The sequence below is a fragment of the Thermochaetoides thermophila genome, assembly GCF_000221225.1.
Source record: "Thermochaetoides thermophila DSM 1495 unplaced genomic scaffold scf7180000011823, whole genome shotgun sequence".
NCBI classification, from domain to species: domain Eukaryota; kingdom Fungi; phylum Ascomycota; class Sordariomycetes; order Sordariales; family Chaetomiaceae; genus Thermochaetoides; species Thermochaetoides thermophila.
Window position 1 is genome coordinate 238179 of NW_006383039.1, and position 24420 is coordinate 262598.

The 24420-nt window shown below is 53.4% G+C and overlaps 3 protein-coding genes and 1 pseudogene across 4 annotated transcripts; 3 read left to right on the plus strand and 1 right to left on the minus strand.

Moving 5' to 3' along the window:
* Nucleotides 1-193: 193 nt before the first annotated feature.
* On the plus strand, nt 194-2005 carry CTHT_0073380 (uncharacterized protein; the record flags this gene model as incomplete). The annotated part of the gene is made up of 1 exon (XM_006697532.1): nt 194-2005. The coding sequence occupies one exon, from the start codon at nt 194-196 to the stop codon at nt 2003-2005; it is 1812 nt and encodes a 603-aa protein (XP_006697595.1).
* A 2292-nt stretch (nt 2006-4297) lies between these two features.
* CTHT_0073390 lies at nt 4298-9477 on the plus strand (annotated as a pseudogene; the record flags this gene model as incomplete). Its single annotated transcript has 9 exons — nt 4298-4431; nt 4555-4654; nt 4721-5222; nt 5292-5308; nt 5361-5481; nt 5543-6449; nt 6699-6941; nt 7204-8303; nt 8381-9477. Coding segments are annotated over 9 exons (4221 nt in total).
* A 1624-nt stretch (nt 9478-11101) lies between these two features.
* Nucleotides 11102-13139, plus strand: CTHT_0073400 (putative D-lactate protein; the record flags this gene model as incomplete). Its single annotated transcript, XM_006697533.1, has 4 exons — nt 11102-11396; nt 11467-12833; nt 12897-12977; nt 13047-13139. 4 exons carry the CDS (start codon nt 11102-11104, stop codon nt 13137-13139), a joined length of 1836 nt encoding a protein of 611 aa, XP_006697596.1.
* A 6855-nt stretch (nt 13140-19994) lies between these two features.
* On the minus strand, nt 19995-22589 carry CTHT_0073410 (uncharacterized protein; the record flags this gene model as incomplete). The annotated part of the gene is made up of 1 exon (XM_006697534.1): nt 19995-22589. One exon carries the CDS (start codon nt 22587-22589, stop codon nt 19995-19997), a length of 2595 nt encoding a protein of 864 aa, XP_006697597.1.
* Between the last annotated feature and the right edge of the window lie 1831 nt (nt 22590-24420).

Below are 24420 nucleotides of genomic sequence, written 5' to 3' on the forward strand. Positions count from 1 at the left end.
GAGTAGAGAGAGAGAGAGAGAGAGAGAGAGAGAGAGAGTGTGTGTGTGTGTGTGTGTGTGTGTGTGTGTGAGTGAGTGAGTGAGCGAGTGAGTGTGTGTGGTGTGTGTGTGTGGCAGTGTTGTTTGTTCATAGGGGTTCTGTTGGCGTGTTTAGTGCGTCATTCAGCATAACTCTCAAAGCACTCAGACCAAGATGACAACGTTTGGCCTCAGCAAACCGAGCAGTCGCTCGGGCAACAAGATCACCAAGGCGAAGGGAAAGATGGCGGTCAAGCCGATTCTCAAGAAGCTGTCGCACGCATCAGAGCCCAGGAATTCAGTGGATCTGGATCGCGGGTGGGATGAGCAGCCGGTGGAGCAGCTGAGGAGTAGTGAATGGGACTCGAGTGACTATGGAAACCAGAATGCAGGAGGATATCTATATGGCGGCTATACGGGCTACTATGGCCAGGCGCGAGACGTGAGCTTTGGTCTGATGCGCGCGTCGACAGACGGGGCAGTGGCCACTGGGGGAGGCAGCTTCCGGGCGTCGAAGCTGCACCATAGCCATCATCATATCCACCACGGCCGTTCTGGCTCGCAGACTTCGACCGGGAGCGGTACTCGCGGCGGCTTCGTCCATCCTTTTGCTCAGACTCCTCGCACTTCGACCCCTCCAGCGTCATATGCCAACTCGGTCGCTTCGATTGAGCAGCAACAATCACAGTCTCAACAACAACAACAACAACAACAACAACAACAACAACAACAACAACAACAACAACAACAACAACAACAACAACAACAACAACAACAACAGCGCACCGGCGGCTGCTCCCCGACCATCAGCGAAACCGAGGACGGTGACACCTTTGACGCCAGTCAGACGACCTCCTGTCAAGTACCTGCGTCATCCACTCTTCATTCTTCTTCCGCTGTGTCGTCGCCTACCACTCCCACGAGCATAAGGCGACCGACCGCATACACCCAGCGCACCTATTCGTCACCCACTCTCCCCGACTTTTCCTCTCACCATCACCATCACCATCACCCAAAACCTCCGACTCTGCGAATCAACACCAGTCGCTCCATCTCCGGAGTCGCGACAACAACCCCTTCTCGCCACGTCTTTTCCTCAACCTCTCACACCGACCTCGGCGCCAGCACAACAGGCGCCCCAACCACCGCAACCACAACCGCCATCGACTCTCCCACCGGCTCAATCGGCGGCAATCCCGGGACAACCACTCCCCTAACAAGTCCCCTCCCACCACCTTCCCAAGAGCTCACAACCAAAGAAAAACCGACCTCCCCTCTACGCACCTCCCTCGAAATGGCGGCCTCATCCTTCCCTCGTCTCCGCCATCGCCCCTCCGACCTGGTCGACACCACGACGCTGCACGAAAATATTCGTGCCGCGCGCCGCAAGTTTGAGGAGAAAGAGCGTGCCGAGCAGGAAAAGTACGACCGCGAACAGATCCGCAAGCGCGAGCGGCGCGAGAACAAACAGGCGAGGCAGATAGAGAAGGGCGAGGATCCCGAGGTGGTGGCGAAGAAGAAGCTGAGGAAGGAGGAGCAGAAGGCCAAGGGGTCGTCCCCCGCGAGCGTGCTTAACGGCGTCGTCGCGCCGCTTTTTGGCGGGAAGAAGGCTGCTAGCTTTAGCGGCAACCCGTCGCCCCTCCCGGGTAGTGCACAGGGGATGACGTTCAAGTCGGCTTCTGCGCCCGCGAGCGGGTTCGCCTCGTCGAGGAGGAGCTCTCGGCGGTCGGCGGATTTGCTGGCTGAGGAGCGCGAGAAGTTTGCTAGTCGGAAGTATGAAAGCGCGCCGGTGGGCGACGAGCCGCTTGCTTTTGGGGCTGCGCCGGCTCTTGGTAATGCTAGCGGTACTGGTGTGGAGGATGTAAAATTCAAGAAGGCACATCGTCGTCGGCGTGGGAGTAGTGCCAAGCGCAAGACGCAGAGTTATTGGCATGGGTTTTTGCTTTGGTTGAGGACGAAGTTATTCCGGTTTAGTCGGCACATCTGAATGCATTTTTACTCTTCATTGGGACGGTTTTCATCATTGACATTACTCGGGTTATAAGAATGGATGGTCGGCGGGTATTATTCGGATTCGGGTTGCATTGTTTTCTTTTTCTTTTCCTTTGTTTTTTTTTTGTTTTTTTGGGGGGGGGGGGGGGGCTCTCATTTTCAGCATATTACATCCTACAGCGCAGTGTCTGGGAAACAACAACAACAACAATAACAATAACAATAACAATAACAATAACAACAGCATCTGGCATTGATGGACCAAGGATGGATGGTTCCAGCGAAAGGAAGCATGCATGAGAGATGGATGGATGGCATCAGGTGTATCGGTTGTCCTCTCTGGATCGTCGGCTAGCATTCAGCATTAGCGGCAGAGATAGCAGCATAGCAGAGTGTTTCGGCCTGACGTGAGGCTTCGATACTAATAACCAATGACAAGATTCCATCTCGTTACCTTTGTCGAGTCTCATCTTTCCATGTTGTGCAATAACTCGCTGTCTTTTGGCTGCCTATCATCCGGCGATGGTCTTAAAAACTCTCTATCCGAAGCGACCACAGCTAGTAGTCGCTACTCCGGAGCAAAGAAGGTCACAAGATCTAGTGACTTCTTCAGCGGTTTCCGTCACTGAAGAATGGCTTTTTGAGAGAAGAGCTGTAAACCAGTCAACATCGATAATGTTGGGTCGCTGGCACATCGTTCGGCTGGCTGGCCACTGCTTTCTTCGCATTGTTGGCAGGACGAGGTTCGGCAAGGAATGTTTTCCTTTCTTACGACTGTTTTTTTTTTTTTTTTTCATGGACTCTGGCTCTATTACTTGGTCTCCACGGTACGAGATGGCCAGTCGATATCTTTTCAGCCGCAGCCGAAGCTGAACTTGAGGCTGAGGATGTGGCGTTGCATCTACATACTGGGTTCGGTACCACCGAAGTCAGCGATCGTGATCGAGACCAGAGGTTATTGAGATTTTGGTTCAGCATGGAATGGCATGGTATAACATAATGAGGCATTCTTATTCAGGTTTCAGTGGTTCTGTTCTTACTTTGGGCCCTTTTTTTGGGGGGGAGGAACAGGGAAAGGGTTTCGGTTTTTCTTTTTTTTGAATTTTTTTTATTTGTGCTCTCGTTTATTAGGCTGGTTGGAACTCGTTATCAGCGTCATTATAATTGGCATTTAGCTAGGAATTTTGGGGGTTCAGGGGGAATCTGCTGAAGGAAATCATTTATGATGAGATCATCCAGAGGGAATGGATTCAGCTTGCTCTTGGGTTGTTTTCTGGACTTTAAAGAAACAGAGAGAAGAGCTTCAGGGCAGTCAAAGTGATTGCTGCTGTTGGTAGATAAAGCTACCTTGATCGGACACACTAGAGAGTGTCTGATTGGAATCCATCTACATCTGCTGCGAGATTCTTTGTTCTCTAATGGCTATTGATGACGGTGGCTGTTGAAATTTGCGGTCTCCATTTCTCCTAAGCAACTAACAGATTCTTGAGCCTACAAAATCACTTGATGCTCCTATTCTGTCCTGGAGACTGTTCCCTAATATCGTGTCTCTTCTGTCGCAACATCCATGACGCCTTCCCATGATCCAAATCTCCAAGATCTCCCTGTTTGAGACGGGAAAGGCCGTTTGTTTTCATGAACGTGATCGCCACCGCGACACCCCAGTCAAAGCCGAGGTTTCGATCTGCTGCGGCGAGTCCAGCTGTGACCCACTGTGGAGACTGCTGCCGGACCTGCAGCTCTCGGCGCGCTAACCCCTGAACCAGTAAACCTAGCTTCCACGGGCAACGACATTCCCCATCTCAAGATCTGAAAGTGGCTGCACGTGGCGTTCTGGAGTGCCGCCCCGTCAAAAATTGTTGTGTTCCTGTGGCTGAGTTGTCTGCTTGATCATCAAAAACTTTTGAGGTAAGATCTTATCTCGGTGATATTGTCGAGGTATCTCCCTCGCCTACGGTTACGGTACGGGTTGCCCGAACCGAAAGGCGTCGATCGGATCGGCTTGCCGGAGGGACGTGAGTGGCCGGATCACGGTGTGATGCCAGATCGTTGATTCCGGTTGGTTGATTGCTCAAGGGGTTTTCTACTTCCTTAAACTTACTCTGTGTACTGCTCTTTCTCTAAATCGTCCATCATAATAAGTTCGTCTCTACTGCATTGGGCCTTTATCTCAATTCAGAATATATCACATCTGAAACAGTTAAGTAGATTTCACTTTTCACTCTTCCTCGATGGGCACTCCCTATCTCATGATCGTTACTGACCTGATTCCTGTCAGACCCTCAAGATGGCCACCCAAGCTAGACGCTTTGCCAACCACCCTGGCGCCAAAGAAGCCCCGGAATGGACTCTTGAATATCGTCTCGATGTGGATAAGAATCCCACGATGAAGGGTCTACCTCTTGTTTTGGCTTCTAAGCTGTAAGTGTTGTCTTGGTTGCACAACACCGTCGTTGGTGCGCATCACTCAGCTGTTGGTGCCACCACAACCTACATAGGTACTTAGGTCGTCCAGAAATGGTATTCGTGCTAACTATTTCCTAGAGTCACCAGCTTCGAATGGCTTCAAAAACTCCTTTGGGAAAATGCGAAGTTCGGTGAACCACGGTACCTCCATCTTGAAGGCGTTCCCTGGAGGGCGGTGGTAGGCCCGTCCCCCTTCAATCCCGCCTTTTGACCTCCCACGCAAAGCTCACTCATTGTCTTTCAGCCGAACGTCATCCCCCTCGCCTTAGACCCCTCCCAGCAAACCATGCTCCCCTTCGAAGAGGCCCTCATAACTCCCCAATCCTCCGACCTTCCCGGCCGCTTCTACTCCGCCGCGGACTACCACGCTCTCTACCGCTCCGGCAAAGTAACCCCCCTGCAGGTGGCCGAAGCACTCCTCCCGCTCATCCAGCGCGGGCCCAACGAAAGCAAGTACGCCGCAGCCTGGACACACTGCCACCCAGAAGAAGTCCTTGCTGCGGCAGAGGCTTCCACGGAACGCTGGGCGAGGGGTCAGCCGCTAAGCGTGCTGGATGGTGTCCCGTTTGGGGTTAAGGATGATGTGGATGTGGAGGGGTTTGTGTCGAGCATGGGGATGAGGGTTGATGAGGGGAAGGCCGAGTATTTTAGGAAGGTGAGGGAGACGACGAGTTGGCCAGTCAGGAAGTTGATTGAGGCAGGGGCGGTGTTGGTGGGCAAGATGAATCAGCATGAGGTTGGGATGGGTAAGTCCTACATGTTTCCAGGGGAGGTTGAGTTTAGGGAGGATGAATTCGGCTGACTAATGATGGCAGATACGACCGGCTGCAATGTGAGTGCCCAAGGAGGTTGAGATCGAAGGGAGTTAAGCTGACAGCTTATAGCCATCCACGGGGACGGCAACAAACTGGTACAACAAATCTTATTACCCCGGCGGCTCCTCCTCCGGGGCAGGATCAGCCCTCTGCGCAGGTCTCGTCCCTATCGCCGTCGGCACCGATGCTGGTACGTTAGCCCCCTTGACCCTTCATTCCATCTTACAATCCTGACCGCTTCGTAACCGTAGGAGGGAGCATACGCATCCCGGCCTCCTTCTGTGGCGTTTACGGCCTGAAGCCAACCCACAACCGCACTGTCACCATGTCCTCCTCCGTCTGCGTGATCGGCCCTATGGCCGGCACCGTCGCCGACCTGACCATCGCCTACCGGCTTATGTCCCAACCCAATCCCGATGACCCAGGGCAGAACCTCTTCGCCACGTCCCAGCCCCCCGCGCCAGACGCAAAAAAAGTGCTGGGTATCTGCCGCGAGTGGGTTGACGTCATGACAGATCCGAAGGTCAAGACTGTCTTCGATAAGGTTGTCACGTACCTCATCACCGAAAGGGGCTACGAAGTAGTCGACATCAAGCTCCCCTTCCTGCGCGAAGGCCAAGTCGCTCATGCAGCAACGTGCCTCTCCGAAGCGGCCGCCGACGCTCGTTCCCGTGCCGACAACCCCAACCAGTACTTGTCTCTTCTCAACCACCCCAACCGCATCCTCATCAGCACCGGCGCACAAACCTCCGCCCCTGACTACTTGCGCTATGGCCAGATCCGGCAGGTCATCATGTCCCATCTCGCACATCTTTTCCAAACCTACCCCGGCTTGATGATCCTCACCCCGACAACGCCCATGGCCGGGTGGCCTATCCATCCCGGGGAATTGAAGTATGGCGGGAGCGACGGGAATAAGAGTATCAAGAACATGATGTTCGTGTGGTATGCCAATGTGAGCGGATGTCCGGCGGTGACGTGTCCGGCGGGGTATATTGAATCCGTGCAAGGGGAGGGCGAGGTGCCGGTTGGAGTGATGGCTATGGGGGAGTGGGGGATGGAGGAGGAGTTGTTAACATGGGCAGGGGAGATGGAGGGGTGGTTGACGGGCCCTGGAGGGGGGAGGAAGAGACCGGGGGAGTGGGTTGATGTTTTGAAGTTGGTGAGGGAACGGAAGGATTGAAAAAGGGGGGGGGGATAAGGATGCGGATTTGGGGAAAGAGTTGACGTAGTGTTTAGCGTATAATTTAAGAGACGAAGTTTGGTAGAATGGATGAATGCATTCGACGCGAGACCGAGTGAGGTTGATGCTCATATGAAAAAGAAGAGGGCCGAGGCAAAAGTCAACAATACAGTGTAAAATAACAGTGTTAATACTAACTTTACACTAACACATGTGTTCCTCAGTCCCACCGACACTTCGGCGTGTCACATCGGCAGGATCCCCAAAACCGCGAATGAACCAACTCGACGAAAACTTGCCCGCATCGCTACCCACAACCCACAGCGCAGTAGTTGCGCAACAGCCGCAATCATGGGCTGGAAATGGAACCAGCACAAGGACATTCTCCATCGACTGTATGTCGAGGAGAAGAAGACGCTGTCTGAGATTGTGGAGTATATGCGCGAGCACCATAATTTTACGCCGAGGTATGTTTTTTTTTGTTTTTTTGCCGGTTGTTGTTCAGAGACGTGGTGGTTTCTCTCTCCGTATTATTAGTGACGTCCGAGCTTCCATAACAGAAAGTCTGGCGGGAGTGGGAGGTCGGTTTTTTTTTTTCCTATTCGTTCGAGCATGTCTTCTCCACTGGTTGATTGGACTTCCGTACTGCTTGAGATTCATCGACTCGCTTGAATTCTCATTTCGTCCGTGATACTCTGATGTTGAATGCTAATATAATGCTTCACACAGCCGCCGCTCGTTCCACGGCGTCTTCTGCCGCTGGGGCTTCCCCAGCCGGCGCAACCCCGCCTATAGCAACCAGCCGTTGATCAACCGCGTGCGCGAGCTCTGGGAGGCCAATGTCGGCCAGAAGGACATGCTCAGTATCCTCAACGCCGAGGGCTACGAGGTCGGCGAGCGTGAGATTGCACGCATTCGATATAAACACCGCTGGATGATTCGCTCCAGCTACGGGCCCTACGAGACGGAGCCGCCTGCGCCTGCCGGCGACGACGAGAGCGATCACCCTTCGGATGAAGAAGAGGAGGGGTCGGATGGAGAGAATGGAAGAAATGAGCAAGATGGAGAGCGTCGCGAACAGAGACAGCGCAGTCACAGCAGCGGTAATTTCAACCTGAACGGGTTATCCGACGTCGATGCACAGGTCCACCAGGAAGCCATCGCCATGCGCGAGGCCCAGCGCGAGCAGCGCAAGCGTATGATGGCCCTCACCTACCAAGAGCGATGGTTAGCTAAGAAGCGACGCCGACACACCCGCGCCTATGCCGGCCTGCCGCCCGACCCTCCGGGCCCCCCGCGCTTCCCGTCCGAGACGACCCTCACAGAAGCGAAAGAGATCCTCCAGCTCGACAAAGAGACATACATGGCTTTGCGAAAAAAGTTCTACGACATCTGCGTCAACACCGGCGTCTGGAAGAAGACGCTGGCCGGGTCCGAGAAGTGGGAACAGGTCAAGGAGCAGCTGATTAGGGAGAGCATGCACCTGCGCGCCGTGTTCTGGGACCAGACGGATATGGATAAGAAGAAGCTTGCGCTGGACGTTATCGCGTGTGATGTGACCAAGAGGATAAGGACCGAGGCTACAATGATCACGGTAAACGAGGCTAAGCGGATTCTGGGGTTGAACCCGAATGAGAGTAGGGCGCTGAGGAAGCAGATGTATCTCTTGCTGGCGCAGGAGAGGTTCACGTCGAAGTTGGAGGAGGGCGCCGAGTTCTTTGAGGCGCTGAAGCAAAGGTGGATTAATGGCAGTCCGCTGTTGACGGCGATCGTGCAGAATACGGAAGATCCGGAGTATGAGAGGAAGATTAAGGCGATTAAGATGCTATGTAGGGATGCGGTCAGGCGGTATAGGGATGATGTGTTTCGGCTGGGGAAAGATCCGCTTGCACCGCCGCCGCCAAAGAAAACAAAAAGCCCAAGCCGCCGCCAAAACCTAAGCCTTCGCCGAAGCCGAAGGAGCCAAGGCCGAGGCAGTCCAGGGGCAGGAAGAAGGCTGCGGCCGAGGCGCAGGCTTCTAACGCGGATATAGGGGAAGAACCGGCTATGGTTGTAGCGCCGCAGGCGCCGGTGCAGGTCGAGCCGGTGATGCAAGAATTGGTGTTGCAGCCGCCGCCGCCGCCGGCGCCAGTAGAGCAGCCGGCTGCCCCTGTTGAGCCCGTGTTTGTCGAGGACACTCCCGCGCCGCCACCGATCCCTCCTCGGATAGATACAGACCCGCCGGGGCTGATTCCCGGACTGAAGCTGCCGCCGGCGGTTAAGAGGACGCGCGGCCGGCCGTTGGGGTCTGGCAAGAAGGCGACTGAAGCTCAGGTCCAGAAGGCCCAGCAAGCCCTGCCGCATGTACAGCCTCGCCTGGTGCTGGCTGATGTGTTGCAGCCGCAACAAAATGGTCAGGCTGCGCAGCAGCCACAGCAAGTTGGTCAGCAACAGCAACAACAGATCCAGCAACAGATCCAGCAACAGCAACAGCAGATGGTGGACACCTCGCATTTGGATAATGATCCTTTCCTTACGGGAGATTCTCAGTTCGACGATCACTACATGCAGACTTACGATTCTCAATCTCAACCTTCTCAGCCGCAACAGCAGCAAGTCTATCACCAACCTCCTCAACCCCAACAGCAATCCCAACCTCACCCCCCACAACTCAATACCTCCGCCGCCGTCCCCGCCCCTCCTCCTCCTCCTCCCTCCGGCGGTCCCCCTGTAGCAGTCTATATCCGTCTGCACCCCGCCTCACTAGCCCTCATGCCCCCCGGTCAACCGCAGCAATGGATCGTCCCCCTCATGAACCGCACCATGGCCGAGGTGCGGGAGGGAGCGGTGCATAAATGTCCTCCGGGCGCAGTGTGCGTGGCCGTGCAAGGAGTGATTAAGGATGGCAAGGGGGGAGAATTGATGGTGCCGGTTACGGATGATGGGGAGTTGGATGTGTATTTGGAGCATGTGGCTGGAACGGGGGCCGCGGTGTTGGTTGTTCAGGTTACGGGGAGCTGGTAGGCTGTATCTGTGTCCCTTATAAGGGGCATAGGAGAAGAGAAGAGAGGTAGAGGGAAGAAGGGAGGGGAGTTGGTGTCGTTTGGAGGGTAAAGAGTCCAGAAGAAGCAGTTTGCTCTGTTTCTTCTCTCATGAAGTGGAAAGAGGACAAGAGAGAAGGTATTGGAGGGGGGAAGTCGATCGTCTCTCGGAAGGCCGGTTCATCGGCTATTACACGACGAGAGCTGAAGATGAGAGCCATCATTTGCGAAGAGAAGTGTGGGGGGGAGGGGGTGAAGGAGAGGGGTTCGCCATCTCCAGGAAGGCTGGTATATCGGCTATTACGTGACAAGGGGTTGAAGCCGACTCAGAATCATCATCTTCAGACATGAGAAATTTCTGAGAGCCGCTGAACTCTAATAACAGCTACATCTCGGCTCCCCGCGGTCACAACAGCCATCAAGAGTTCTATGCGATTGCGTCATTCTCAATGAGACATGAAGTTCAGAGTTTGGAGGTAGCTCTCTCGCAGCAATTCTCACAGGAGGAGGGCTCAGCAGGAGCGGTGAGGGATTGTTGACCGTTGGGCACCCGACATTGTGGTTAACCTCGGCGTTGTTCAGCCTTGCTGACGACGCCATCACTGCATCACCGTCGGCTGCATATAGCCCAAGCCACTAGGCGTCAACAGGATCTATCTACCTTACATTACAATGAGAAGGGGGCGGGGAAGGGGGGGGGGGGGGAGGGAGGGAGGGTTGAAGCCCGAGGAGTCCAAGTCGGACCAGCGGCTTCAAGTAGCCGGCGAGAGCCCGAGGATATAAGGCGGTTGTGGTTGCGGTTAGGGAAGGGGTTTCATGGACACGAGCCAGGCGTTGGGGCGGATAGGATCGATTTTGGCGACTTGGGCTCATGCTTACTGACGTTGATTACTGTGCAGTAGTAAGGTACTTACATGGCAGAGGTTTAGGACAGAGAGCTTAATCCAGACTTCATTATCTTCTCCACAACTGGTTCGACGTGGAGAAGGTGTGTTAAGTACAAGTAGATCCCTAAGCACGAAAGACGCGGGGCTTAACCCCTCTATTGGTGCAGAGTGTTGAGTCAATACTGCGACTCTGGTGCCGTCTTGCAAGCGCGCTACCCCCAGCCCTGTGCCGCACTGCCTACACCGGTTTACTGCGTCCTACGGCCCCGCTGTGGGAGTTTGTGAGTTTGTTGTCCGTAAAAGGCTCCGCTTCGCCGAGTGGAACCCTGCACAAGCTCGGCTCTCCGTAGCGATTGAGACGGATGCAGCTTGCCGCAGAGCATTTTTGACTGCAGCTCCCTTCCCCGCGTTTATATTCCGTCATCCGAACGCCCCTCTCATCAGCCCATCTTCCCCCGCCGCCTACGCCACATAGCCCTGTCTGCTGCTGCTACTGCTGCTGCTGGTCCGCTGCCGAGTCCCCGTTGACAGCTCTTGGCGTTCGGACGTCGCGGGTTTTTGGTCGCTTTCCAGAGATCGAGGTCAATTGGTGCCGCGGGGCATGACAACGCCCTGAGAAGCACTCGACTTGCGACTAAAATTGCCCCCCCCCCCCTCCCTCCTCCTCTCCGCGCGGACTACACCTATCTACATCAATACAGATACACTTAATCACAAATTATGGCGCGCCTCGCGGCCGTGGGCGGTGCCCTGCCCCGCGGCCTGGCCGCACAACGGTCCCTTCGTTTGGGGTCGTCGGCGTTTGCGCGCGCCAGCGCGGGCGTGGTTCGCTTCAACTCCAACGAGACGACTCCTCATCCTCCTCCTCCTCCTCCCAGACGGCCCGGCGCGTCCTTCCAGGGCCAGCTCACACAGAGTATCTCGCAGCGTTTGGAGCGCGAGAGGGCTGATCTGGAGAGGTTGGCCAGGGTCAGGAAGGAGAGCCCGGTGGCGAGAAATTTTACTTTGACCTTTGGTACTGCTCCCCGTTCTTGATATATCACCGTGTCAGGAGGGGGGCGCGATGCTAATGAGAGTGTTAACAGTCCTCTTCTTCGTCGGCTCCGTCTCCTGGTGGCTCGGATACAAATACCCGCGCGACGTCGATCCGAACTCAACCCTCCCCCTCAGCGCGACTAAACCCCCCGTCCACAAGACCGCCCCCGTCAACCTCGAGGCTGCCTGGGCCGACTTCGTCGAGATTGTCGGCCAAGAAAACGTCAGTACCGTCGACACCGTCCTTCAGCAGCATGCTACCTCAGAATGGTCCACCCACCAGGCTGACCCGGCGCACAAACCTTTCTGTGTGGTCTTCCCTGCTACCACGGAGGAGGTTTCGAAGGTTATGAAGGTGTGCCATACCCGGCGGATTCCGGTTGTGGGATACTCGGGCGGGACGTCCCTTGAGGGACATTACACTCCGACCAGGGGAGGCATCTGCATTGATTTCTCCCGCATGAACAAGCTGGTCGCCCTGCACAAGGAAGACCTCGACGTGGTCGTCCAGCCCGGCATAGGCTGGGAACAGCTGAACGAAGAACTCGCCCCCCATGGCCTGTTCTTCCCTCCTGACCCCGGTCCCGGCGCCTGCATCGGCGGAATGATTGGCACAGGCTGCTCCGGCACAAACGCCTACCGCTACGGCACAATGAAGGACTGGGTCCTGAGCCTGACCGTCGTCCTGGCCGACGGCACGGTGATCAAGACACGCCAACGCCCACGCAAATCCTCCGCCGGGTACGACCTCACCCGGCTGTTTGTCGGCTCTGAGGGGACGTTAGGCCTCGTCACGGAAGCCACACTGAAGTTGGCTGTCCGCCCCGCAGCCACCTCCGTCGCGGTCGCCTCCTTCCCCAGCGTCCGCGCCGCAGCTGACTGTGTCGCGCGCGTTGTGGCCGACGGGATCCCCGTTGCCGCCGTGGAGCTGCTCGACGATGACCAGATGAAGTTTATCAACGCCACCGGCAGCACAACCCGCAAATGGCGCGAAGCCCCTACCATCTTCTTCAAATTCGCGGGCACGCCAACCTCGGTCAAGGAACAAGTCGAGATGGTCTCCAAGCTAGCCAAACACGCCAAGGCGCAATCATTCGACTTTGCCCGCGACGCAAACGAGCAAGAGGAGCTGTGGAGCGCCCGCAAAGACGCTCTGTGGGCAACCATGGCTCAGCGCAAGCCGGGCGACCATGTCTGGACGGGGGACGTCGCAGTGCCGATGAGCAGGTTGCCCGAGATTGTGGAGGCGACAAAGAAGGATTTGCGGGCGAGCGGGTTGACGAGTTCGATTGTCGGACATGTAGGGGACGGGAATTTTCATGTGATATTGTTGTATGGGGATAAGGAGAGGAAAATCGCCGAGGAGTGTGTGCATAGGATGGTGAGGAGAGCGGTGGAGATGGAGGGGACTGTTACGGTAGGCTGTCCTAGAAGGGGGGTTGAAGATGGATAAGGAGAGAAAAGTGCTGACGACGAGCAGGGTGAGCATGGCGTTGGTCTGGTTAAGCGAGACTACCTCCCTCATGAGCTGGGTGAGGCGACGGTTGATACTATGCGGAAGGTGGGTCCCCTTTCTCTCTCCCTCTCTCTATCTCTCTCATCTCGGAGTCTACAAGCTGACTTTGTACAGATCAAATCCGCCCTCGACCCGCTCTGCCTGCTCAACGCCGACAAGGTCATCCGGATACAGAAGCCTGCTCGCGGCGAGGTTACCGACTGGTGATGTGTTACGAGTTCATCCGTGTACGTATATAGACTTGGGCTGGCTGGGCTGGTCGAATGTAATACCCTGTTTCAACAGTGCAGTCACTTGTGATGTTTTGATTCAACTTTATGATCAAACTTTGTTTATGTTTTCAAAAGGGTCATTTTTGGTCGTAAGGTATGGTTTTGGATCTTTGGCTCTGTCGATTTCTAACCGATGTGCTAGAACGGACAGGTTTTCGAAGGCTAGAGGAAATAGTTTCCTCAATGAGCCAGCCTCTAACCAATGATATAGGCGCAAATCTGTCCTGGGTTATCTGCTCTTTGGCCAGCTCCCCCATAGTTGTTCACATCATACCTTTCCCTGGCCCTCTTGCTCATGCTGCTGCTTCCATTTTCTTTGCCCATCTCAATCCACACACACCTGCCACAGTTATGCCCGGGGCCTTGTCTATTGGCCTTTTTCATGTTCTCATTGAATGGCACAGTACTGGACAGCCCTGGTTTACATACGTGTGTCCAACCAACCCCTGCACAGCCCTCGTGGCTTATGGAGGGGTACTTGCATCGACGTCTACGTATTGGGCTTTTAACAATTGGCTGGAAGGTAGTTGATTTGTGCCTGCTGACAACGGCAGGTAGTCTTCAAGGCGGATTCGTCGAGTCTTGTTGTCTGGTTATCCGGTGCCGAAAGGCACCAGACTTGCGGCTGAGGATCACCCAATAATCTATAAGCACTTGATGTTAAAGCAGCCCTGTCTATTGGACCAACCGGATAACTGCAGAAGCATATAAGGATCCAAAGGTCGTCCCGGGAGCGAGCTCGGATTTTTTTTTTTCTTGTCCACCTGGAATCCTCGTTGTTGCGATAAAGTCCGGCCAGTGGTCACGACTAACAGATGATCAATTCTTACACTGCACTTTAACAAGCTTTCCTCGATCTGCACTCAGGAATTTACTTTATCTTCTCATATCGTGTTCAGATCCCTTCTCCCAAATCCATACTTGTCCGGGATTAGGAATTAAGAAACATGGCAGACCCGCTCTCGATTATCGGCGCTGTCGCCAGCGGACTGCAGTTTATCCAGTTTGGAACAAAAGTCATCTACCAAATCAAGACAAGACATACGTCGGTCACAGGACAAAGAGGATACAACCTGTTCATCAAGAAGTCAATCCAAGAGCTCGAAAACCTTCTCAAGAAGGTAGAGACAACCTCGGCAGGATTGGAAAGAGCACCACAATCGGGAAGCGTGGAGGAAAAGATAGTCGGACTATGTCATAAATGTCGTTTCATCAATGAAGAACTGAAAGAAGCGATCAAAGTGTTTGAGAACAGGAGTTATATGCACAATATGGTGTCCTCATCGGCCCAATCCCTGGTTAAGGATGTGGAGGCAAAATTGCGTGTTACTCAAGACCAACTGGTGATGGCATTACTGGTTGCTTTGTGGTAAGTTACTTGTTTCCCAAGATTTTCTCTCCATGGCTTTTTAGTTTCTTTTATGTGTCGCGAACGATACCGACTGGGATGCGCTCCTAGGCACCATTCACAGGTTGGCGAAAAGAAACTTGACGAAATGCTACAACAGCAACTCAGTGTTATACAAAGCATTGAGCAGATCGATGAGAATATCCGGCAATTTCTGACGCTCGCTTGCCACGTCCTATCAGATGACACTGAGCCAGATAGGGATGATGTTCAATTTCGCCCTATCATCGCAGACTTGGATGTGGTTGGCAAGACTGAAGAAGAATGGCTATCGCCAACAGTAGCCAACGCCATTAGTTCGGCAAGTACAACTCTATCTCCAGAAGAAGAAGGGCGGCAGCGTGACTGTCTCATCCAGACACTAAGGTTCTCGAAAATCGACGAGCGCATGGGGGCAATTCCACAGGCATATCAAAATACATCTTCTTGGCTTTTGGCTCCTCAATCCCCGACCTCGGAACAGCAATGCCGTTGGCCTGATTTTCCAGCCTGGCTAAAGGCCGATACAAAGGATATCTATTGGATCACGGGGAAACCTGGCTCAGGAAAATCGACTTTGATGAAATATCTCTCACGCCACTCCGAGCTTCATGCCCATTTGCAACATTGGGCCGACGATAAGCCTCTCGTCTTTGCTAGCTTCTACTTTTGGAATGCAGGCACGGACTTACAGAAGTCATGGAGGGGCTTGCTACAAAGCCTTCTGCTGCAGTGTCTCACCCAGAGGCCTGACCTTGCCTACCGAGTACTCCCAAAATCAAGATGGGCATTAATGCGTGTGTTTCGAGGCCGGATCCCCACTGGTTCGTGGCCGTCTTGGGATGTTGAGGAATTGCTGGCTTGTTTCGATACCCTTATATCTAGTGCCGGCATAGAGTTCAAGCTGGGCCTTTTCATCGATGGGCTTGATGAATTCGAAGAGCCGTCACAGGAGATTGAAGTTTCGACTGGGTATCACGACGAGCTCGAGTACTATGGATTCGAAAATTCGCAGGCTCGCACACGTTTAATTGACTGGGTACTGGAACTCAGCAAGTGCGAAGGGATTAAAATCTGTGTTAGCAGTCGACCTTGGAATGTTTTTGAGCATGCATTTGGCCAGAAACCTAGCTTGCGAGTCCATGACCTGACATACAACGACATCTATATTTACACGAAAGACCACTTCTACTCTCTTCCAGCATTCGAGGACTTTAGGGCTACCGACCCCCAGGCATCTGAAGAGCTTATAAATACTATTATTTCCAAATCCGATGGCGTTTTCCTCTGGGTATCCTTGGTTGTACGAACACTTATTGCCCAGATCAACAACGGAGATACCCTAAGCATGCTGAAGGAAACTGTGAATCGGCTCCCTAAAAGACTCGAAAACCTTTTTGAAAGTATCCGGGACAGAGTGTGCAGCAAGTACCGTGAAAATTTGTCCCGATACTTCCAACTACTGAAAGCGGCTAGACTGCTGGGCCTGTACATCACTGCTTTCGAGCTCTGGCTGGTGGACCGAAATGACGCGCTAACTCGAGCATATCCTGGCGGCGATCAGTTCCAAGAGTTCAAGGGGGCGGCTGAAAAGACTGTCAGACGTCGCCTGAATAGCCATACTCTGGGTCTCCTGGAGATTGGGCCATCTGGACATGTTTCATGCCTTCACCGCACCGTACATGACTGGATCTCACGACCAGAAGTTTGGGATTCGATCTGCCGCGAAACAGCACCCACGTTTGATCCATATCTTGATCTCACCAGAGCAACAACTATGGCCCTTGTTGACCCTAGTGTTTGGGAGCCAATTCTTGCTCAACCAAGCACGCTCCAGGGATTGTTGATGGGTAATATCTGCTCTATACTTCGTCGGTGCTTCATTTGTGCGGCCCATGTCAGGCCAGATAGTAGTAATGAAGAATCAATGTCCCTAATCTGGGAAAAGCTGAAGTCCATTGTTGGTCAACTATGCATTAAAGGGCCAACGGATAAAGGTTATTCATTATCTTTTCGGCCATCTTCAACCCCAGGTGTTTCTCCTCCGGGCCTCAACTACTGGAGCCTAAACCATACTCTTCATACATTGCTCCCCCTAACCATCTGGCTCGCAGTGCCACACTGGTTCACATACGAGGTTCACAATTTGGAGGAGAACCACCTGCAGACCTATTGGCCTTATTTCCTCGTGCTAGCCACCTTGGGATATTCCAAGACTGATCCTGGTTTCTTGACCACCATACCTACGAGGATGTGTAAACATCATAAGAATTTGTACAGACAACTCATGACGGAAAGCAGGATCTACGGTAAGAGATTACCAATTCCAGCTGGGTGGTTCGAACAGGAGATATCCAGAAGCGTATACATATTCAGCCACGACTTCATGGTAGACGAAGTCTTGATTGATTGGGGCATAGTTTTCGAACCGTACAAATGGCGAGACAGCGAGAATGTTCTGTCAAGAATACAGATTTTGAAGGAGTTGCTTACACTTTCTGAATACTCCAGACGATATACGTGGCTTATTCGCGCGCTACGAACGGTGACACACTCAATTTTAACGTGGCAATTAGATGGCCATCTGCCACCTGGAAGCAATGGATTCTGGAAGAATGCTGAAAGATTGCTCCAAGATGAGCTAACAGGGTTACAAAAAATCCTGAGGTTGGACAAAATCCAGGAAATCTTCGACAAGGGACGTGAGGAAAGTACAATTTATGAAACTCCGAAACGTAAGGATGATAAGCCGCTTATTCGGTTCTCCTCACGACGAGCATGGCTTATGTGCCCAGTAAAGCTAAACCTCTATCTTGAGAAGTGTCTTCATCCGTTGTGACTAGTCATGATGGATGCTGGGCTTGTGTCGGAGATCCAGTCATGAAGAAGCATGTTGATTCTGACTACCTCGCGGGTTGAGACCCTTGGGTGCTCTGGGATTATGAGTGTGGAACTTGAGGTCAGAGGTGTCCTGCACTGATACCTATCTTATAATGCATCCATGGTTTTGAACACAATCAGCCGTTTGGAATATTTGTTAGAACCTGTTTTGCACGTTCTGTTATTAGCCATGCACTATGATCTTTTTATTTTTAGTGGTCTGTTACCTAGAGTGTATGATTTGTTACGGATTTAGGGGCTTCTGAGTCATAATGAAAGGTCACTGGTGTGGCTGTCAATATTTCAAGGATGCTCAATGAAGGAGCTCTGGAGGGTTCTAGAGAAAGGGCGTAAATTTGGAAGAAAGAAGGACTCTAGAATATACCCAGACTTTTCCTCAGGTGCCTGTTAAGTATGCCGATTGTGTAAAAGAAATTCTGAGAACACCTGTTTGCTTTTGCGTCATAGTCACTGGATGTTTCGAAAAAGGGGGGGGGGAGGGTTTATATGGTAACACACAGCGTGTATTAGGTATCAGCATGCAAGCTCCTACCTGAACAGGTGACCGTTCATGACATGAGTGATTTCCCTGTTTTGCCGCTCAAGTTTCATTGTGAGGTAGGCTCGTTAGGGACCCATCTGCTGTCACTCGTCACGCATTCGACCAGTCACTAATCATAGTATTCTCAACCGAGGTACAAAGCCCGCTGGTTTATCTTTGAGCTGTCGCAAACTGTCAACTCAAGCTCTCATGGCAGTATGTCATCTGTGCTCGGTACCAATGAGCTTGATATACAACTCTATGCTAAAATGCAAAAAGGATAAAACTCCAGAAAAAGACCACTTCGCTGAGTTGCTGGTCAGAGAGCTTAATCTATGAAAACTCTCTCGAGATACTGGATCGCAAAGATGATAGGTTTATCCCTGAACCCCTTGCTGGACCAGGGAGAGTTCGACTTCACCCATATCGAGGTAGGTTGACCAACATCAGCTGCTCACTTTCAATGATTTTCTTATTCCATATCTTCGGAGAAAGACGGGCGTACTTGATTAGTATTAATCCTCCTCACATATTAGTTCATCTTTTTGCCACTTTGAGCACAGATGATGCAAAGATGAATGATGTTGAATTTCGAGAAAGCTTACACAAGATGTTCAATTCCTGACCTGGCGCAGATGGAATAGAAAAACCCGATATCGATTACTCCGATCCTAGCCTATTTCACTCAAACTCGCAGAGGATCAGGTCTTTGCGATCAAAGTGTTGGGTGGCCTAGCAAAAATCCCCGAGCCCCCTGCTCCGGTGACCATAGATCCGATGCTCCAGCGTGCTGGTGTGCTGGTGTCTCGTTGGAGGATATCTTGGATAAAATGTAAGACCACCAAGATCAACTCCGTATCATCCTCTTGACCTATACTGACCTCACGGGCGCCAGTAAGTCTAGCATCCCCTAACATTGCAGGTCATCAATTTCCTGTTCATAATCCTCCTCCCCCTCTCCGCAGTCTTGCCTCCCCTGGTAAAAGGCACATTCGTCTTAGAACGGGCTCCTCACATCTGTGAAGTTGCGCATGGAACTCCTTGGTTCCAACACCTTGACCAACACAACCCCCCATCCAGGAGCTCTTCCTTTGTCTAGAGGACATGTCCAGCCTGTCGACCGCGCTGTGTGGGACAACCGGCAGGATGAATGAGTTCATCTCTGAGATTAAAGCCTACAATAGTTGGGAGAAACAGATGACCAACTTTGGGTTGCTGGTGTCAGAGGACTTGCCCTCAGGGGCGGATTGGCGGTTGGATTCGTAGTGTCTAATCCTGTCGAGTGGGTGCTACCCGCGGTAGTGGCCGTAGCGTGGGCGGTGTTTGGGTATGACCAGGTTCGTTGAGGGGTTGCAGAAGAGGGAGAGAATGGAGATGGTTAAGGAGGGTGCATGCCCTATTTTTTTTTTTTGTCTCACCCCTGATCTGAATGTGCCTAACACGGAGTACTAGCGAGCCCTCTGGACCAGCTTGAACTCGCCATGAACAATTGGAGAAAAGCCACAAAAGATACCTCAAAACCATAGTCGTTTTGTCTGCTTCAAGCCCTTGGTGCTGATACTCAATCGTCGGCCGAGGAGGTCAAGAAGCAGCTGTTGAAATGTCTTGGGTCTCAGTTCGATCTCCTGGACCTTCCTGGAATACCGTCATGGAGCGCTGAAAATAACTTGGGAGAAACACCAGGAAGAGCCTGCGGGACTCTGCATGGCAAGCCAAAAAGATGGCCGAGATGGAGTAAACGGGCCTGCCGTTGCTGGAAAAGAGAGATATGTGCAAGTACTTTCATCATATGCATCACGTAACATTGAGTTTTTTTATTTTTTTTTTTTGTAAATAAACACTCTCCAATAAATGAGCGCACAACACACAAACAGCGCATGCTTTATTCAACCCGAAACCGGTTAAACCCATATGTATAGGGAATAGAACACTTGAAACCCTCCCCCCCCCCAAAAAAGACACACCGAACCACCACCCAACCTCTACCTGCTCCCCCTCTGCAACGGCCTAGCTTGCACATCATCACTCTCCTCCTCATCATCACTATCCCCAATCACATGCTGCCCGCTCTCCTCATCACTATCCCTCCTCGCTCTCGCCGGAGCAGGCAACTTCTCACCAACCCGAATCGGCGACCCGGACCCTCCACTGCCCTCTGGATGATCCCTATACACACCTCCAGCCTCAACCTCATCACTCTCCTCATCCGACTCACCGGCAAAAGCATCATACAGCTCGCCCCCTCTGGTCCTTCTCTTGCCAGTACCAGCACCTCCCACGCCCTTCTCTGCATCCCCACCAGGGCCATCCACATCATCTTGGTCGTTGAGCAGCTCAAACTCGTAGTCATTCCTCGGGTTGTTGCGCAGCCGCTTGCGGCGGGCCAGCCACAGGTAGATGCCCAGGCCGGAGCAAAAGAGGATGATGAGGACGAGCGAGCCGTATATCCAGGCTTGGGTCGAGGCCGAGACGCCGAACTTGGGGAGGAAAGAGGGGAGCCAATTGTTTTGGCTGGCGGCTGCTTCCGTGGGCTGTTCACTGCCGGCGGTTGATGTGGAGGTGGGTTTGCCGCCCTTGACGGGGCGGGTAGGCTGGTGGTTGAGGGCCGACTCGGGGATGGATGACGTCGGGTGGGCGTTGGCTGGGGCAGAGGTTGTGAACAGGGAGCCGACCGTGGTGGTCGGGATGGCGTCATGGTCGTCATCCTCGTCCTCAGTTGGCATAGGAAGGAGCTTGGCCTTCGCGGGGTCACGGCACTCGCCCCAGAGCTTAAGATGCCAGTCGATGAAGGTACCAGTGAAGGAGTTGACAATAGTGTCACGGACAATGATAGTCCAGGTGCCAACGCCAGATTCGCCCCAATGAGCAACACTCATGAAGGTCCAGTCGTCGTAGCCAGTCGTGGCGTCGTCAAACTTGCGGGTGACGGACAGATGGCTGACCACGTTGTGCGGACTTATGAGGTCGACGCTGAGGTCGCCGCGGCGGCCGTGCTCGACGTTCATCGTCACGGTGATATGCTCGACACGCTCGAGGTTGGCTTCCTTGAGCATCTGTTCAGTGACCTCGAAGGTGACAGCGATACCCTGGTCGCCCTGAGGGATGGGCTTCTTGACATGAATCCAAGGAGAGAAGAACCAGGCCTGCGGCTTGACCTTCTTCCAGGTCTTGGCAGCCTCAACGATGGCATAGCTGTCAAGCTTGCCGTAGCCGTATGTATGGCTGAACTTCTTGCCGATGGCGGTTGTCTGCCAGTCGGGCTCATCAAGGTTGACAGGAACAGCAGTGTCCATGGCAAGGTACTGCATATCACGCCACGACAGATCCGGGCGGACTTGCAGAACAAGCGCGAAGATACCGGCGGCGAGAGGGGCCGCAGCCGAGGTGCCGCCGTGGGTGCGAGCACACATGTTGGGGCCGACGTCGGTGGTATGGATATAATCGTCGCTGCCGCTGGAGTAGGTGACAACCAGGCCGGCTGAGCACTTCTCCGAGTAGTGAGGATGCAACCCTCTGCGATCGATAGCTCCAACAGTGATACTGTAGATACTGTTGGTGTAGCCGTCAAAATTGCAGTTATCGTCGTTTTGAGCACCGTTGCCGCTGGCGAAGACGTAGATCGACCCAAGACCGCCGCGACCGTTCTGGATGGCGTTCAACATAGCGCGCCGTATCAAGATGCCGGGGGCGTCCATGCTGCGACCGTCATCCGGCGGACCCCAGGAGCAAGAGTAGATCTGGTTGTGCTGGAAGTCGTAGTTGAGGGCCACGGCCTCGTCGGCATCGGAGATCAACTTGGACAGGATGCGCAGCCCAGCGACCTTGGAGTCGTACGCGACACCAACACCGCAGACGTCGTTGCGCACAGCTGCGACTTCGCCAGCGCAACGAGTGCCATGTTTGTCGTCCGACAGGCGAGGCTTGGGCTCCTCCGTCTTGTCGTTGAAGTCGTAGGAACCGGCAGCATAGTAATTGTCTTTAAGATCATTGCTGTACATGTCCAAGCCGTCGTCCACAATGGCGACGGTAGCATTCTTGCCAGTCACACCCTGAAGCCACAGGCCGGTGACGTTGACATCATGCCCGACCTGGACGGTGTTGAACAGATGCCACTGCTCGTTGAAAATGGGATCGTGGATACCCAGGACGTTGGCAATGTCCTTCTGGAGTTGGACTGCCGTCTCATCGGGAGAATCCCGGGGACGCAGCGGCGCGGGGCCCTGGCGAACAGGCGGGATGCGCTTCTGCCAGGGGCTGCGCAAGCGCTGCTTCTGGGAGAAGAGCACGCCATCCAGGACGTGCCGCTCACCTAGTGCTCGCCTCTTCTTTCTCTCCTTCAATTGTCTCTTCACAATATCCTGGTCGTCCTTTTTTGCGACGAATACATGGTGGTCGCGCAGCTCACCGAGGGGCCCTTCGTGGCGCAGACCCAGGGCTTTGGCGACGTCATCGGGTGAGGTGTTAGGGTCGAGGTGGAGGACATAGTAATCGTTATTATCCCAGTCGCGGGGCGCGATGCCGGCAGATATCGCGCCGGCCACGAGGCCGAGGAATGCAAACGCTGACGAGAGCTTCATCGTCAGAAGAGGGCTCGAGGGCCCAAAGGAAACTAGCTGTCGTGAAGGTGACTGGCGGCGGCAGACATGAAGGTCAGCGAGAGAGAGGTCGATGAAGCGACTGCGATCTAGTATTGCGCAGCCAGTAAGCAGGCAGCCCAGACCGGCGATAGCCTTGTCTTCGAGATCGACTCGTGTTCAAGGTGTTGTATATGGGAGGGAGATAGGTAGGGGTGTCCGTAGTATCGAGAACCAGGAGCCCGAAGACAAGAGGCAGAAGACAGGACCCGCCGCTGTTTCAAGTCGACCGGACTGGACCTTGAAGGTGCAACGCCTTTGTGTGACGGACGCCGGTACTTGGGAAGCAGAAAGCAAAACGGTCAAAAATCAAGGGGGAGTATTGAAGCCGTGCAACCGGTAAATCCACAATCGCCCAGCGTTCCCCCCTTGCATTCAGAGTCCCTCCTGAACTCGTGTGTCCCGCTTCCCCTGAGAGGCGACATCCAGGTGGAGAGGTAAGGTGGCCTTCCCGGTCGCGCCGTCGCCCTCACTTCAGCATTCCAGGTTGCTGCTTGCAAATGGCAAAGTCAAACAAAAACAGCCACGCATCGGCCACGCAATGCACATTCGCGTTCTCCACGCCGAGCGTCGAATTAGTGGATCCAGTTGCCGCCAATGCCAAGAGCTGGGTCTATCTCCGCTGGGTCCGCTAGCCCCAAGAAGTCTTGGGTGGCTTAGTCAGCTTATGGAATAGTGACCAATCAGAAATTTGATCTGTGTCAGCCTGTTTGGTCGATGATAGGCTGAAGCCACGGGCAGCTTCGCTTCTGAGGCTCGCCCCAAGCTCCTGTTTCTAGAAACAGGGCTGAAGCAAGTTCTGGGGGTTTCAGTAGCTCAGTAAGGTTTGGAAAGTGTGCGGACTGTTCAGAATTGGCTATCCCTTCTCTTTTGTTTAATCTATTATTTACTCCGAGTGTATAAAGGTACCTTGGAATCCTGGCAATGAACTCAACTTGAATCTTAGGTAAATGGTGGGAACAATAATCCGTAGAAGCGGTGCTTTCAATGTACGTCTCCATAGCTCATCTGCTGAGCCACAGAGACCGCGAATTTGATCTGCCGAAGGAAGGGGGCCCGGCGAGGGGGGGGGGGAGCGCGCGTGAGGGTTATAGTCTGCGAGATGCAGATCTGCTCCTTGCCCTTAATCCTTCACGCTGTTAATAGAAAAACTGCGTATATACAAGTTACGGCAGCAAGTATCCGTCCTACCCAACTGGATCTGTCGAGGGAATGAGTAATGAGTAATCCGTCCGGGGCTTCTTTTATATATCGAGATGTCAACTCCAACGACATCTGATTACCTGGCCCCATGTGGAGACAGGACAAAAGCATTCTTCAAGCACATCGAGCCCAGAAACAACCGCTAGCCATTAGAATTTTCACTGAACCCTATGATCAAAACACAGCCGCTGTAGAGTAGCCCCCAATCTTCCTTACCTACCTAAGCAACATAACATCCATTTGAACCCTACTAGAACTCCCAAAAGCACAAGTCCCGTCGTCCATAGAGAACATAGGTATGCTCCGCCAGCCAGCCAGTTGGGTTCATGCAAACCGATGCGCATATTTCCTCAACACCATTGGAACATCACCGCCCAAATGCCTGTGCGTAACTATGCCCATCAACCCTTCCAAAACCCCTTGTTCAACCCAGCCACCTGGGCAGCAACCTCGACTTCGGCTCCTTCCCACGCTTGTTTTCGCTCCCCGGTCAAAGGGATAATCACCACATCATCGTCATCGTCATCCTCCTTTTTCTTACCGTCTCGATTCCTCTGCTTGCCCTCCAGCC